Source organism: Lutra lutra, chromosome 14 (genome assembly GCF_902655055.1).
Source record: "Lutra lutra chromosome 14, mLutLut1.2, whole genome shotgun sequence".
In the NCBI taxonomy this organism is placed as follows: domain Eukaryota; kingdom Metazoa; phylum Chordata; class Mammalia; order Carnivora; family Mustelidae; genus Lutra; species Lutra lutra.
The window spans coordinates 35071227-35087574 of NC_062291.1; the positions used below are offsets into that span (position 1 = coordinate 35071227).

The 16348-nt window shown below is 36.7% G+C and overlaps 1 protein-coding gene across 4 annotated transcripts in view; it reads left to right on the forward strand.

The window, feature by feature from the left end:
* FAM149B1 (family with sequence similarity 149 member B1) overlaps positions 1–16348 on the forward strand; it is a 79385-nt gene that overhangs the window by 24404 nt on the left and 38633 nt on the right. For all 4 annotated transcript variants that reach the window (XM_047702486.1, XM_047702487.1, XM_047702485.1 and 1 more), the window contains 3 exons: positions 2914–3056; positions 4065–4181; positions 13617–13784. In XM_047702486.1, coding sequence (XP_047558442.1) covers positions 2914–3056; positions 4065–4181; positions 13617–13784 — 428 coding nt within the window. The remainder of the gene's footprint in view (positions 1–2913; positions 3057–4064; positions 4182–13616; positions 13785–16348) is intronic.

Below are 16348 nucleotides of genomic sequence, written 5' to 3' on the forward strand. Positions count from 1 at the left end.
GTACCGATTGGTTACTTTGTATAAAGACCACTGAGATCTTCTCAGTTAAGGATATCTTACCTGAGCCAAAGGCAGTGGCTTAACCGACTGAGCCACCCAGGCATCCCTAGCATCCCTAGCATCATCCTTTCTATCAGCAGCATAGAGGCTGAATGAATGAATGAATGAAGATGAATCTAAGAATATTCATCTTCATTAACCATCTCTCTCATCAAATCAGTCATCAAATTCTGTGGATTCTATCCTCACACAACACTCATCAAATTCTGTGGATTCTATCCTCACACAACATGGCTCATATCTGTGTTCTCCTTCCTCCCATTTTTGTTTTTAAATTTAATTTTTAAAAATTGAGATATAATTGCAATAACTTTATGTTAGTTTTAGATATACAATATAATGATTTGATATATGTATATATTGTGAAATGATCAAAATTCTTGCTTTGTTTCAGTGGAGAACCAAAATGCTAAAAAACATCAGACTTTGTTAGAAAAATAAGGGATTATGGATGCTAAAATTTTAAGTGTAACTACTAATAGAATATAAACATAATGAATAACTTCCAAATTAATAGGGGAAATAAGGAAATCAGTGTAACAGAAGGAAAAGACAATAAACAACACAAGAAAAAGAAGGATAAATACAAACACAAAACAAATGGTAGAAATACATTCAAATATTGCACATTACAATAAGTAAAAGTGGATAAAATTCACCTAGTAATAAAAGAGACTCTGAAATTGGATTTTAAAATTCCAGCTACATGCTATTTAAATAAACATGTCAAAGACAGAATGATACCCAAATGTTGAAAATAAAGGAATGGGAAAAGTTTTAATAGGCAAATACCAACAAGAAGAACAGTATTTAGGTAGATAAATATTTAATAGAAAAAAATAATAAATTAGTCAAGAAACAGGCTCTTAATTATTGAGAACAAACATGGTTACCAAAGGGGAGGTGGCTGGGGAATGGGTGAAAGAATAATGGAGATTAAGGACTGCACTTCTCATGATGAACACAGGGTGATGTATGGAATTGTTGAATCACTATATTGTATACCTGAAACTAACATGGCATTATTGTTAACTATACTGGAGTTAAAATTTTTAAAAAAAAAAAAAATGCATGCGATGCAAAAAAAAAGAAAAAAAAAGATACCTTGCTAGGAGAGTGTGCCTAGTCACTTCTTTCTCAACATTATCCCATTCTACCTATAATAATGAACTTTGACCTCCCTGAAAAAAAATAACAAATTTCACTGAGACTAGTAAAGTCCCATTGTACCCCCGCAGGAGTTTGAAAACAGTAAGAAATTTTTAGAATATTATTTGTGTTGAGTCCTGTGAAAATAAATAAATGTCATTAAACATGGAGTTGAGAAGCCCTAAATGAGATCTCTCACACACTACCAACCTCCATAAGAAGCCATAACTCGTATTCCCCAACAGGAAGAAGCTTACTTTATATACCCTAACAGAAGGAAGAATTTCTTCCTACCCAGCAACAGCCCAGCTAGTGAGAAACCACCACATTCAGCTAATGAGAAGCCATAATGGACCTTTTTAGCTTTCTCCTTTCACCTATAAAAGCAAGCCCCTCTCTTCTTTTCTGGACTTGCCTGTGGTTTGCCATGAGTTTGCTTGTCCCCAGTTCCACTTCTCTGCTATTCCCAAATAAGCTCATTTTGCTTATAAAATAGCTGACTCTTGTTTTTGTTAAGGTCAACAGTCTTTAAAGTTAACCTTCATATCTATTTAGCAAGCCTTTTTTAATTGGGTAGAAGATGATTTTCATTCATGGAGTGAAAATACAGATTTCTTATCTTATACTTTTGAAAAAGGTTTAACTTTTCTTCCACCAGAATATAAAAGGATGCATAAATACAGACGAAGTAGAGGGTAAGCAGAGAATCAGAAAACATGATTAGATCCCTATGGCTGCTGCTAAAGAATTACAGAAGGCAGGGACATAACCTAAACTGTCAATTGAAGAATACAGACTAAACTTGGCTCTTGAACAACACAGGTTTGAACTGTGTGGATCCACTTTTATGTGGATTTTTTTCAAAATAGTACAGTACTGTAAATATGTTTTCTCTTATGATTTTCTCAATATCCTCTAACTTACTTTATGATAAGAATACAGTATGTAATACCTAGATAAAATATGGGATATTGGGAAAGCTTCCAATCACCAGTAGACTATTAGTAGTTAGGTTTTTGGAGACTCAAACGTTATATATGGATTTTCGACTGTGCATCTGGGGGGAGGTGGTGGTCAGCACCCCTGAGCCCCATGTTGTTCAAGAGTCAAATATATGGGGCGCCTGGGTGGCTCAGTGGGTTGAGCCTCTGCCTTTGGCTCAGGTCATGATCTCAGGGTCCTGGGATCGAGCCCCGCATCAGGCTCTCTGCTCAGCAATGAGCCTGCTTCCCCCTCTCTCTGCCTGTCTCTCTGCATACTTGTGATTTCTCTCTCTGTCAAATAAATAAAGTCTTTAAAAAAAAAAAAGAGTCAAATATATAGGATTGACTGAGAGAGCTCTAAAAAAAAAATACTGGAACCAAGCAACTATACTTAAATTAGCAGTCATTATATTTGGTAGAACTACTGGTAATTTTAATTTTTCTTCATACTTTTCTGGATCTTTCAAAATTACAATAAACATAGTATTTTTATGATGAAGAAAATGTTACTTTAAAAAATAAATATTTCTATAAATTTTCTTTGAATAAGACTATAAAGGAAATCTGAATATTATAAGATACAAAAATTCAATAGCTTTTCTTTCATGGAAATTCAACAGTATTTGAAATGGATTAAGTATTGAAAACAAAATTTGATTGCTTTCAACCTTTATGATTTTAAAAGGTTACCTAAATATTTTGGTGTGGTATTTTCTTCTAGGAACTTGATCAAAATGCCACTGAAAAAGTCCAGGCAATGTTCACAGCCATTGACGAGCTCTTATATGAGCAGAAGTTGAGTGTGCATACTAAGAGTCTACAAGAAGAGTGCCAACAATGGACATGTAGCTTTCCTCACCTCAGGTATTAGAGCCCCATGGTTGGCTTGTATTCATGGCTAACTAAAACTTGAAAAGCAGATATCCAAAAGAGCTGCTATTTTGAAATCTTTATAGGCTTGGTTTTAATGAATTTAAATAAGGCCATATGGTATACAGACTCAGTTGAGAGAAAATTCAAGTTGATGGAAGTTTCTTGGAGTTTTCCTAACTACCACTATGTTGTCCTGAGTAAAACAATTTCTATACCAGTAGCTGAGATCTGTGTATTGTGGCCGTCCAAACAGCTCTTCTTTTGAGCAAGAGGGTCAGAAAATGTATTTGTTTACACTGTTGTCTACAAGAAAATTCTTATGTATATTTGAAAGCAGACATAAGCTGTTAGGAAATGTTCCTCAGAAACCACATTACTGTACTTAGGACTTAAAATTTATACTTAAAATTTATAAAGCATCATGTTCTTAAGAATATAATTCATAGTTTTCACTAAATTGGCCTGGCTTTCATCCATTTTGGCAGATTTAATGAAGATTATTGTAGAGGATAGAGGGAAAATTACAAATGTTTGCTCAGCTTCCTTGATCTTTTCAACGGTGGGGAGGCTTTATCTTTATCTTTTCCATCTCCATTTTTTGGAAGAGAGCTGTACCTCTCTCTGTGGATTCACATTTTCTCCCAAGAATTATTCTTTTTTTTTTTTTTAAAGATTTTTATTTATTTATTTGACAGAGATCACAAGTAGGCAGAGAGGCAGGCAGAGAGAGAGAGAGAGGGAAGCAGGCTCCCTGCTGAGCAGGGAACCCGATGCGGGGCTCGATCCCAGGACCCTGGGATCATGACCTGAGCGGAAAGCAGAGGCTTTAACCCACTGAGCCACCCAGGCGCCCCCCAAGAATTATTCTTAAACAGTATCAGACTAAGTATGTACTGGACTTTTATATAGAGCCAGTAAATTTGTTCCAAAAATATCTACATTTTGTATGAATGACAGGTGAAGGTGCTTAATTGTCTCTTTATGTTGTTCATTTTGAAGGCTTCTGGGTAGGCAGATAATCACTCCAAGTGAAGGTTATGGACTGTATCCTAGATCCCCTTCTGTTGTTTCAGCTTCACAGGAGGCAACACTTTCTCAAGAAAGAGATTCTACTATGTAAGTATTTCTAATATGTGAGTATTTATGTATCCAAATGTGTAAGTGTTTCATTCTGCCAGTTATACTAGGGGATTAAAAAACTTTTTACTTGTTGGTATTTAATAAAGCACAGAGAATTCTGTTAAGATTAACTATAGTTTTTGTACACATAAGAATTTTGTGGTATAATTTTTTTGTTTGAAAAGTAAGACATTCCCTAGGGTTTAAGGATATTTTTGTTATTTAGATTCATCTCTATCTTTGTATTTATGTTTATCTATAAATACAGGCACTTCCTTCTTGAAATAAAGTGTAGATAGACTGGGTTAAAAAAATTTAGAGGTCTGAGAAACACTTTAAAGATTTCTTGAGGGATGTCTGGAGGGCTAGTTGGTTAAGCATCTGCCTTCAGCTCAGGTAATGATCCCCGGGTCCTGTGACTGAGTCCCACAGTCAGGCTCCTTGCTCTGTGGGGAGCCTGCTTCTGCCTCTGCCTGCCGCTCCCCCTGCTTGTACTCACATGATCTGTCTCTCTGACAAATAAATAAATAAAATCTTAAAAAAAAAAAGATATTTTGAAAAAACTTTGAAAAACTGATTTTTTCTTAAACATGTAGTATTAATTACAACTTAATTTCTTTACAGAAATTAAACTATTAGTTTATTAGCTTAAGTTGTATAATTAGTATATTATTTAGAACAGCTAATTCTTTTGAATACCTCAAACTCTTTAAACAACAGCAAAATAAACCTAAATAGGATTATTCCACTTTCTTACACCACACATAAAAATAAATTCAAAGTAGATTAAAGGGGGCACCTGGGTGGCTCACCAGTTGAGCATCTGCCTTTGGCTCCAGTCAATTTCCCAGAATCCTGGGATTAAGCCCCACATCGGGCTCCCTGCTTGGCGGGGGTCTGCTTCTCCCCATCCTTCTCCCTCTGCCATTCCTTCTGCTCGTGCTCACTTTGTCTTTCTCAAATAAGTAAATAAAATCTTAAAAAATAGAACAAAGACCTAAATGTGAGAACTGAAACCATAAAAATCCTAGAAGAGAACACAGGCAGTAACCTCTTTGACTTTGGCTATAACAACTTCTTTCTAGATATATCTCCTGAGACAAGGGAAACAAAAGAAAAAATAAACTATTGGGACTTCATAAAAATAAGTTCTGCACAGCAAAGGAAACAATCAATAAAAACTAAAAGGTAACCTTTGGAATAGGAGAAGATATTTGCAAATGACATACCTGATATGTCCAAAAATATATAAAGAACTTATAAAACTCAACATCCCCAAACTTAATGATCCAATTTAGAAATGGGCAGAAGACATGAACACAAATTTTTCCAGAGAAGACCTGCAGATGGCCAACAGCCACCTGAAAAGATGCTCAGCATTACTGGTCATCAGGGAAATGCAAATCAAAACTACAGTGAACTATCACCTCATAGCTATCAGAATGGGTAAAATCAACAATACAAGAAACAATGGGTATTGGCAAGCAATACGGAGAAAGGGGGAACCCTCTTTTTTAAAAGATTTATTTATTTATTTGAGAGGGAGAGAGAGCAAGATAGAGCGAGCATGAGTGGGGGAGAGGTGCAAAGGAAGGAGAAGCAGGCTCCCCTCTGAGCAGGGGGCTCCATCCTAGGACCCTGGGATCATAACCCAAGCCGAAGGCAGATGCTTAACCAACTGAACTACCCAGGTGCCCAAAGGGGAACCCTCTTGCACTGTTGGTGGGAATGCAAACTAGAGCAGCCACCCTGGAAAAGAGTATGCAGTTTCCTTAAAAAGTTAAAAATGGAACTATCCTATGATCGAGCAATCACATTACTAGGTATTTACCCAAAGAATATAAAAACACTAATTCAGAGGGATACATGCACCCTGAGGTTTATAGCAGCATTATCTACAATAGCCACATTATGGAAACAGCCCAAGTGTCCATCAACTGATGAATGGATAAAGAAGATGGGGGGGGGGCGCGTGCACAAACACACACACACACACACACACACACACACACACACACACACACACGATGGAATATTACTCAGCCATAAAAAAGAATGAAATCTTGCCATGGATGCATCTAGAGAGTATATGTTGAGCAAACGAAGAGAAAGACAAATACCATATGATTTAACTCATATGTGGACTTCAAGAAACATAACAAAACAAAGAGAAACAGTCCCTTAACTGTAAAGAACAAACTGATGGTTACCAAAGGGGAGTTGTGGGGGGGGATGGGTGAAATAGGTGATGGGGATTAAGGAGTGCATTTGTGATGAGCACTGGGTGATGTATGCAAGTGTTAAATCACTATACTGTACTCCTGAAACTAATATCACACTGTATGTTAACTAACTGGAATTTAAATATTTTTAAAAACCTAAATAGAATTATTTCAAAACCTATGTTTACCCCTAAATCTATTGTAAAATATCATAGTTTTAATTCTTTTGTTGTTGTTGTTCCTAATTTTTTTTACCAAGACTGTAGTTTTACTTATTTGAATCATCTGCTAAGAGTTTTAGTAGCAGTAGTTTTGATGCGTTTTTTTGGACTTGTAGACTTTTCAAAAGACCACAAAGTAAAACATTACTGCATTAGGCCAGTTATGGTTATAGGACCTGGGTTATCAACTAAATAGTCAGATAATGGGATTTGTCTACTTTTCTAAAAGGATTTAAATTCAAGTTTCTTGTCACTAGACTGAGCTTTCTTTTTAAATTCAAACCTCATGTATTACATCAATAAGCCCTTTTAAGTTTACTCTTTTTATATAACTTACCCAGGTTTTTACCAAGTAATGTCTTCCACAGAAATGATGTATTCTTTCTCACTGACCAAAATTACATAATTCATGTCATGTCATGGATTTGGCAATGATTTACTGGATATGACACTAAAAGCATAGACAACAAGAGCAAAAATAAATAAATTGGACTACATCAAACTTAAAAATTTCTGAGCATCCAAAAAACAAAACAGTCAATCCAGTGAAGAGGCAACCTATGGAATGGAAGTGACTATTTGCAAATCACATTATCTGATAAGGGCTTAACATCCAGGATATAAAGGGAACTTGTGCAACTCAACAACAATAAAATAACCCAATTTAAAAATGAACAAAGGACTAGACTACACAATTCCCCAAAGAAGATACATACATGGCCAACAAGCATTTGAAAAGATGCTCAACATCACTAATCATAAGAAAAGTGCAAATCAAAACCACAATGAGATATCACCTCACACCCATCAGGATGGCCACTGTTAACAGAATAGAAAATTAAAAGTATTGGCAAAGATACAGGGAAATTGGAACCTTTGTGCACTTTTAGTGGAAATGTAAAATGCTGTAGCCATTGTGAAAAACAGTATGGAAGTTGCTTAAAAAATTAAAAATAGAATTATCATATGATCCAGCAATCCCACTCCCAGGTATATGTATCCAAAGGGGGAAAAAAAATGAAAGCAGGATCTGAAAGAGGTATTTTTTTTTTTTAAGATTTTATTTATTTATTTGACAGAGAGAGATCACAAGCAGGCAGAGAGGCAGGCAGAGAAAGAGGGGGAAGCAGGCTCCCTGCTGAGCAGAGAGCCCGATGCGATGCGGGGCTCGATCCCAGGACCCTGAGATCATGACCTGAGCCGAAGGCAGCGGCTTAACCCACTGAGCCACCCAGGCGCCCCTGAAAGAGGTATTTGTACAACCATGTTCACTGCAGCATTATTCACAATTGACAAAATATCTGGAAGCAACCCAAATGTCTATCAGCAGATGAATGGCTAAAGAAAATGTGATATTTATGTGCAATAAAATAATATGTCACTGTAAAAGGAAGGAAATCCTTTTACATGCTACAACATGGATGAAACTCAAAGACATATGCTAAGTGAAATAAGCTAGTCACAAAAGGACAAATATAGTATGGTTCCACTCCCATCATGTATCTAGCATAGTCAGAAGCATAGAAAGTAGAAAGGTAATTGCCAGGAGCAGGGGAGGGGATTAGTATTTAATGGGTATTAGAGTTTCAGTTTTTCAAGATGAAAAAGTCTTGAAATCTGCTACACAATAATAATATGAATATACTTAAAGTATAGTTTAAAGTAGTTATGATGATGTACAGTTTAAAGTGGTTATGATGGGGGCGCCTGCGTGGCTCAGTCATTAAGTGTCTGCCTTGGCTCAGGTCGTGATCTCAGGGTTCTGGGATCAAGCCCCACAGCGGGCTCCCTGCTCAGTGGGAAGCCTGCTTCTCCCTTTCCCACTCCCCCCGCTTATGTTCCTGCTCTTTCTCTCTGACAAATAAATAAATAAAATCTTTTTAAAAAAATAAAGTGGTTATGATGGAAATTTTAATGTTATATTTTTTACCACAATTTACAAAAATCATTAAGGAGGTATGGTATGGCTGCTGTTGGTCCATAGGACCTACCTCCCTTGTATCACTCATTATAAATTATAGCCTTTCTTTTCATTTTCTTTGATTTCTTTTTTACAACTATCCTAAATGGAAGGGGCAGTTAAGCTCATTACAAATCAGAATTTTTTTTTTTTAAGACATCAAGAGTTTTCTGAAGCTCTCCAAAGCCATGGAGGTACTTCAGTTATACTGGAAGTTCATCCAGTCTTATTTCCTTTCTGGTATACTAAGTTATGTTTTCTTCCTTTTGGTATCATGAAATCACTCCTTCATGTAAATTTCCCCTACTTCAATCCTTTCTAGAGGTCCACTGGATAATAAAGTTGGTCTGAAATGGAGTTAAGAGTGGCTAATTATACTTTTCAGATCCCTGTCAGGAAGGTGCCCTTGGCCACATGTTCCTTTCAACCACATTTGAGGGTCTTGCAGTGATTACCTCCATGAAGACTTACTATACCTGGATGGACTGGCTCCAAATTAAACTCTGTTTAAAAAACCTAGCAAAGTCATTTTATCCTCCATGCATGTGGGAGAAGAATAAAATGCCATGATTTTTTCCTCTCACAAGAAAACATCTCAAATTAAATATTACTACCAGAGCAATACATGATTAGGCAAGACCACTGTTATTTTTTTACTAAGCAAATTATGTATAATCCCACGTTGGATGTAGAGATTACTTAAAAAAAAAAAAATCTTTGGGGCCTGGCTGGCTCAGCTGATAGAGCATGTAACTCTGATCCTGGGGTGGGGGCAAGGGGTTGTGATTTCAAGTCCACGTTGACTGTAGAGTTTACTTAAAAATAAAACCAAGGGGCACCTGGGTGGCTCAGTTGGTTTCAGCTCAGGTCATGATCTCAGGGTCCCAAGTTCTAGCCCCATATCCAGTCCATGCTCAGCGCAGTCTGGTTATCCCTCTCCTCCGATTCTCCCTCTGCTCACGCTATCTCCAAAACAAAATCTTTAATTTTTAAAAAAGATTCTGTTAGTGGGATCAAGCCCTGCGTTGGGCTCCCTGCTCAGCAGAGAGCCTGCTTCTCCATCTCCCTTTGCCTGCCTCTCTGCCTACTTGTGCTCTCTCTCCCTGTCAAATAAAGAAATTAAGAAAAAAATCTTTTAAAAAAGTTACCACAGATTAAAGAAATGATTGGTTAATAATACAAATGGAATGACACAGTAGCATAATAACATATGGAATACTCAGTATCCAGCATTTGACATGGCTTTGACAGCTTTTGTTTGTTGCGGTTAAAAAAAAAAAAAAAAAAAAGGCAAAAATTAACATCACTATTTTATAAAAGAAAAGATATATTAACACAAAAAAAAGCATGAAGTACATAATCTCAAAATAAGGACAATCATTTTCAAGAAAGAAGATTTGGCAGTCTTCCTGGGCACTGTTCTTATTTTCCTCCTTTTGGTGTAGATCAGTAAAAATGTTGTAATGAATTGGCATGAATCTATTAGGGGGATTTGAGAATCACTGTTTAGAATTTCAGAACAGAGACTTAAAAAACATTAAGTTTCAAATTTGAGACTTTTTGTAAACAGTAATACCAGCCGATTTACATGTGTTGGTTCTCCAAACTGTTTCTCACCTCTTAACCATCTCTCCATCCCCAAATACAGTGTGCCTCCTGCTATGGTCCGGACACTCATCAGCCTATCTGCTCTTGTTTTATCTTTTGCACTAGTCTCCTTAACCACATTATCTTTTTTAAAAAATTTATTTATGGGCGCCTGGGTGGCTCAGTGGGTTAAGCTGCTGCCTTCGGCTCAGGTCATGATCTCAGGGTCCTGGGATCGAGTCCCGCATCAGGCTCTCTGCTCAGCAGGGACCCTGCTTCCCTCTCGCTCTGCCTGCCTCTCTGTCTACTTGTGATCTCTCTCTGTCAAGTAAATAAAATCTTTTAAAAAAAAATTTATTTATTTATTTGAGAGAGAGAGTGAGAGAGTGTGCAGTAGTTGGGGAAGGGGCAGAGGGAGAGAATCTTCAAGCAGATTCCCCCACTGAGCGCAGAGCTCAACATGGGGCTCAATCTCAGGACTCATAAGACCATATGACCTAAGCCAAAATCAATTATCTTCTTCATCACCACCACAGCAATCTTTTTTTTTTTTTTAGAGAGAGCAAACGAGTGAGCAGGGGTTGGGGTGGGGGAGGGGCAGAGAGGGAGAAAGAAAATCTTAAGCAGGCTCCTCATGGAGCATGGAGCCAACGCAGGTGATCTTATGACCCTAAATCATGGCCTGAACCAAAATCAAGAGTCAGACGTTTAACCAATTAAGCCATCCAGGGGCCCCGCCATGCAATTGTCTAAAGCAAGGATCCTGTCATTCCTTTTCTTAAAAACTGTACTTTTTATTGCTAACAATTAGCCCAAGTTAATACACAAATTTCTGCAGTCTAGCCGTACATTTCCAGCCACCTCCTATATACTGTACACTTTATTTAATACCTTATATAAGTTTCTGTTTTATTTTTATTTTTTAAAAAAGGTTTTATTTATTTATTTGAGAGAGAGAGGGAGAGAGCAAGCACGAGCAGGGGGAGGGGCAGAGGGAGAGGGAAAGCAGACTATATGCTGAGCAGAAAGCCTGATGTGGGACTTGATCTCAGGACCCCAGGATCACGACCTGAGCTGAATGCAGACACTTAACTGATTGAGCCACCCAGGCACCCCTAGATTGTTTCTGTTTTAAAAGAAGTCTGGAGGAATAGTATCTAAAGGTAGTACGGTGGTGGCATGGTGTTTTCAGGGTCTTAGACTCTTTTCATCTTTTTGCTATACCATGCTAAATCAGGATGTTTTTCCTCTAACATATGAAGAATCATGGTCCAAAATGGCTGATAGAGTTCCAAACATGACATTCACTTCCCAGATAGCAGAAAGGAAAGGCAGAAGGGCAAAAGGGCACTCCTTATAGCCAAGCCATTTTTCTTTAAATAGCCTTCCCAGCATCCCACAAAACAGTTCTGCTCATATCTCATAAGTTACATTGACTACATGGTAATGGGAAATGCAGTCTTTGAGATGGATGTATTGCTCTCCTGAATTAAGTTGGCATTATTTACTAGGAAAGAATAAATATTGGGGAGCACCTACCCTTCTCTGCCACATATGTGTAGAATTTTATGAAACTACATATTTATAATCCTTTTTATACTTATCATTTTATTGTGGACATCTTCCATTTTCTCCCACAACATTAATTTAATGACCTCATAATGTTCCATTGCATGACTATTTCATTATTTAAACAACCAATCCCCAACTGTGTATTTTGGATCACTTGAGGTAGTTTTCATTTTTTGCAATTATAAACAATTCTATAATGATAATTTTTATAGCTAGCTCTTGTAGGTCATATCCTTGAAGGAAATCCCTACAGAGAAAATAACTGAATGATGGAATCAACAGGTATGTTTATTTTAAAGCTGCTAATACATATTTCCAAAATGTCTTCTAATAAGATTTTCCCACTAGCCTTGCTGAAAATTGCCTTGGGTTTATTCTTTTTTTTTTTTTTTTCCATTAAAAAATACCTCAGGTACAAAAAAGTGTGAAGAATAACACAAAATATACATTGGTTAAATCTAATATTTGGTTAAACAGAGCCATTTAAAAAAACGATTGTTCAGATTTGACTGGCTTTCTCCTGTCCTTAAGGAATACGCATTTTGACTATGATGGAGTTACTGAAATAAGCATATAACCTCCTGAGGTACCTGAAAGTTGTAATTCTTAATAAATATTCTTAATTTTTTTCATTAACTTTTTACTTTTTATTTTTAAAAAGATTTCATTTATTTATTTGACACAGAGAGAGAGATCACAAGTAGGCAGAGAGGCAGGCGGGGGTGGGGGAAGCAGGCTCCCCGCTGAGCAGAGAGCCCGATGTGGGGCTTGATTCCAGGACCCGGAGATCTTGACCTGAGCAGAAGGCAGAGGCTTAACCCACTGAGCCACCCAGGCGCCCTGGCAGTCTATACTTCTTAATACCTTTTACCTATTTTGGCCAATCCCATTCTCTTGAGCAGCCACCAGTTTGTTCTGTGTATTTATGTCTGTTTCTGTTTTGTTTGGTTTGTTCATTTGTCTTGGTTTTTAGATTTCACATTTAAGTGAAATCATATGGTATTTGTCTTTTCCTGTCTGACTTATTTCACTTAAGATTATACCCCCTACTTCCATCCATGTTGTAGCAAATGGCAAGTTTCAGTCTTTTTATGGCTGAGTAATATTCCACTGTGTGTGTACACCACATCTTCTTTATCCATTCATCTATCTGTGGATACTTCAGTTGTTTCCATATTTTGGCTATTGTAAATAATGCTGCAGTAAACATCGAGTGCATATATCTTTTCAAATTAATGTTTTCATTTTCTTCAGGTTAATACTCAGTGGTGGAATTATTGGGTTGTGTAGTAAATTTCTGATTTTTTGAGGAACCTCTGTACTGTTTTCCATAGTGGCTGCACCAATTTATATTCCCACCAACAGTGCTCGAGTGTTCCCTTTTCTCTACCTCCTTGCCAATAGTTCTTTCTTTCTTTCTTTCTTTAAGATTTTATTTATCAGAGAGAGAGCACACAAGCAGGGGGAGCAGCAGGCAGAGGGAGAAGCAAGCTCCCCGCTGAGACAGAAGCCCAACATGGAACTCAATCCCAGAACCCTGGGGTAATGACCTGAGCTGAAGGTAGACGCTTAACCAACTGAACCACCCAGGCATCCCAACACTAGTTGGGATATATACATCCCAGCACTAGTCCTAGCTATTGCATCTGAAAAGGTAACAAGCAGTGTTTAATCCTGCATAGTAGGCAGAGTAGGTTTATGGTTAGTGTTTATTCCTCCTGTACTGAGAAATACTAGGTATTAAGGCTTAGAGTAGTTCAGGAAGGTGTCAGCAGGACAATGGATTTTTGAGCTGAAACCTGTATGACTGAGATGCTCTAAGAACTGTTGATGTTGTCCATAATTAATATTTGTTTTTTTCCTCTCCCAGGTTTGGTATTAGGGGAAAGAAGTTACATTTTTCATCTTCTTATGTTCATAAAGCATCTTCCATTGCCAAATCCCCTAGTTTGTATTCTATGGAGAGAGAAGAGGAAGACTGTGTAATCTTTTCTGAAGGAATAATAGAGGAATACCTAGCCTTCGACCACACTGATATGTGAGTATTATGGCTTTAAAGCTATTTACTCCCCTCCTATTTTGTTTATTAATATCTATTTTTTCTATACTACCAATATTATCTATAATTAGATTTATGTCATTTGATTATTTATTTCCTCTCACTTCTCAGTAATCCAGAGTTCATGTGCTAAATTGATACAAATTCCTGTTGCTTCTTTGTACCAGACTTCCTTCTGTATTTTCTTCCTGCACATGTCATTTGCCTCTTTCTGAGATTAAACATTTAAAATGAGTTAATTTTTTTTCTTCTCATAGTTTGATTTTACCTTTTGTAAATCATCACCAGTTAACTCATAGAAACTCTGAAATTCTTCAAAAGAACCTAGTTGAAGAGGTGTGAACTTTGTTTACATAAATCATGTTTGAAAGGTATATATAGTTTATATAAAACCTTAATTTAGCACAAACTTTACAATTAATAATGTTTATTTATATCCATTCTTACTGTAGTCTGGCAATAGTCCTGTGACATAGATATTATTTATAGGATAGATGAGAATCAGAGTGGTTAAATGATTTCTCTGAGGTAAAGCTAAAACCTAAAACTTTATTCATCTTATACTAAATCCAGTGCTCTCTTCTTTATTCTATGCTTCCTTTCTCAAATAGTAACCTCTTAAGCTATTCCTCTAAGCCTTCAAAAGTTCCAGAATTTATAGTCAGAGCAACACATATGGAAGTGAGAATTTCATTTTAGGCAATGAGGCTATAATTAGATCTAGTTTCTACTGTGTCACATGATTCTGGACTTCTACCATATTTCCCGCTGAGCCATGCTTACTCTCCTGCTCAGTGTAATCAATTCTAGGGTCAGCTAAACATAATCCAGATTTCTATATATAACACCACTGAGCAAACTCACTCTTGCAAGAGAATAGTTACTATGTACTTACGGTTTTCTAGAGACTGTCCCCTTCACCTCCACTTCATCTGGCTTAGCTCAAATTATCCCTAATTTCTCTCCCTTTTCCTCAAAGCAAAGGTCTTCTCCCTTGGTTTAACATATATTTAAAAAAAAAAAAGTTGATTTAACTAATTTAAAATGTGATTTAAATGCATCATAGGTGTCCCAAGGGCATTTCTTTCCCTTTCTCTGATAAATAAAAGTTAATTTTCAGGTAACACAGGAAGATTTTTTTTTTTAAGAATATATTTATTTGAGAGAGAGAGAAAGAAAGTGTGAATGCATGAATAGGGGGAGGGACAGAGGGAGAGGAAGTGGGTGGGAGAGAATCTCAAGCAGACTCTGTGCTGAGCATGGAACCCAGTGCAGGACTTGATCCCACAACCCTGAATTTATGACCTGAGCCAAAACCAAGAGTCAGATGCTTAATCAAATGACTGAGCCACCCAGGTGCCCTAACATAGAAGACTTTTAGAAAGGCAGCCTTCCCTTTAGAATACCACTGAGATATTGATTAAAAATGACAGAGTAGTTGAACCTTTAGAATGTTTCTAATTGAAACGATTAAGTGCCCAGAAATAAACCAAAACGCCTATACAAAATCAGGATATATAATAATGTCAGCAAATGATTTTGATGCAACATAGAAAAAAATCATCTAAAAAAGTAAGGTTCCTAACTTATTCTTCAAATAAAATAAATTGCACATATATAAAAAATTTGAATGTGGCAAATGAAATCATATAAATTTAGAAGAATAAAATGTGAAAGATTGTTTTTTAAAAAAATAACTTGGGAATAGGGAAGGCCTTTCTAATCATAACACAAAATCTATAAGTCATTTAAGAAATTCTTAAAAACTACATAAAATACAATTTCTACATAAAAACCTCATAAATTCAAAAGACAAATGACAAACTGGCAAAATATTTGCAGTTTATACATGAACAAAGACTTAATTTCCTTAATATGTTCATCAACAAGGAAAATATCAAGGACAAAACAGATAAAGAATATGAATGGTTTGGGGCACCTGGGTGGCTCAGTCATTAAGTTTCTGCCTTCAGCTGAGGTCATGATCCCAGGCACCTGGGATCAAGCTCCATGTTGGGCTCCTCGCTCTGCAGAAAACCTGCTTCTCCTTCTCCTGTTTCCCCTGCTTGTGTTCCCTCTTTCGCTATCTCTGTCAAATAAATAAAATAAAATCTTTTAAAAAAATGAATGGTTCACATAAAAAGAAAATGGATTTTATTATTTTTTAAGATTTTATTTATTTGAGAGTGTGCAAGTGGGGGGAGGAGCAGAGGGAAAGGGACAAGCAGACTCTGCATTGAGCATGGAGCCCTACATGAGGCTTAATCCCACAAGCCTGAGACCATGAACTAATCTGAAACCAAGAGTTGGATGCTCAACTGACTGAGCCACCCAGGCACCCAAGAAAATGGATTTTAAATAAAGGAAATAAAATTCAATCTCATTCGCAACTAGCAATGCAAATCAAAACTATAATGAGATACTATTTTACCTGTCAGACTGGCAGAGAAAAAAATAAAGAAGTTTGATAATTACTTGAATGGGAAAAAAAAGGCATATTTTTTCAACACTGGAGATTTTTTTCTCTTTAGAGGAAAGTGGGC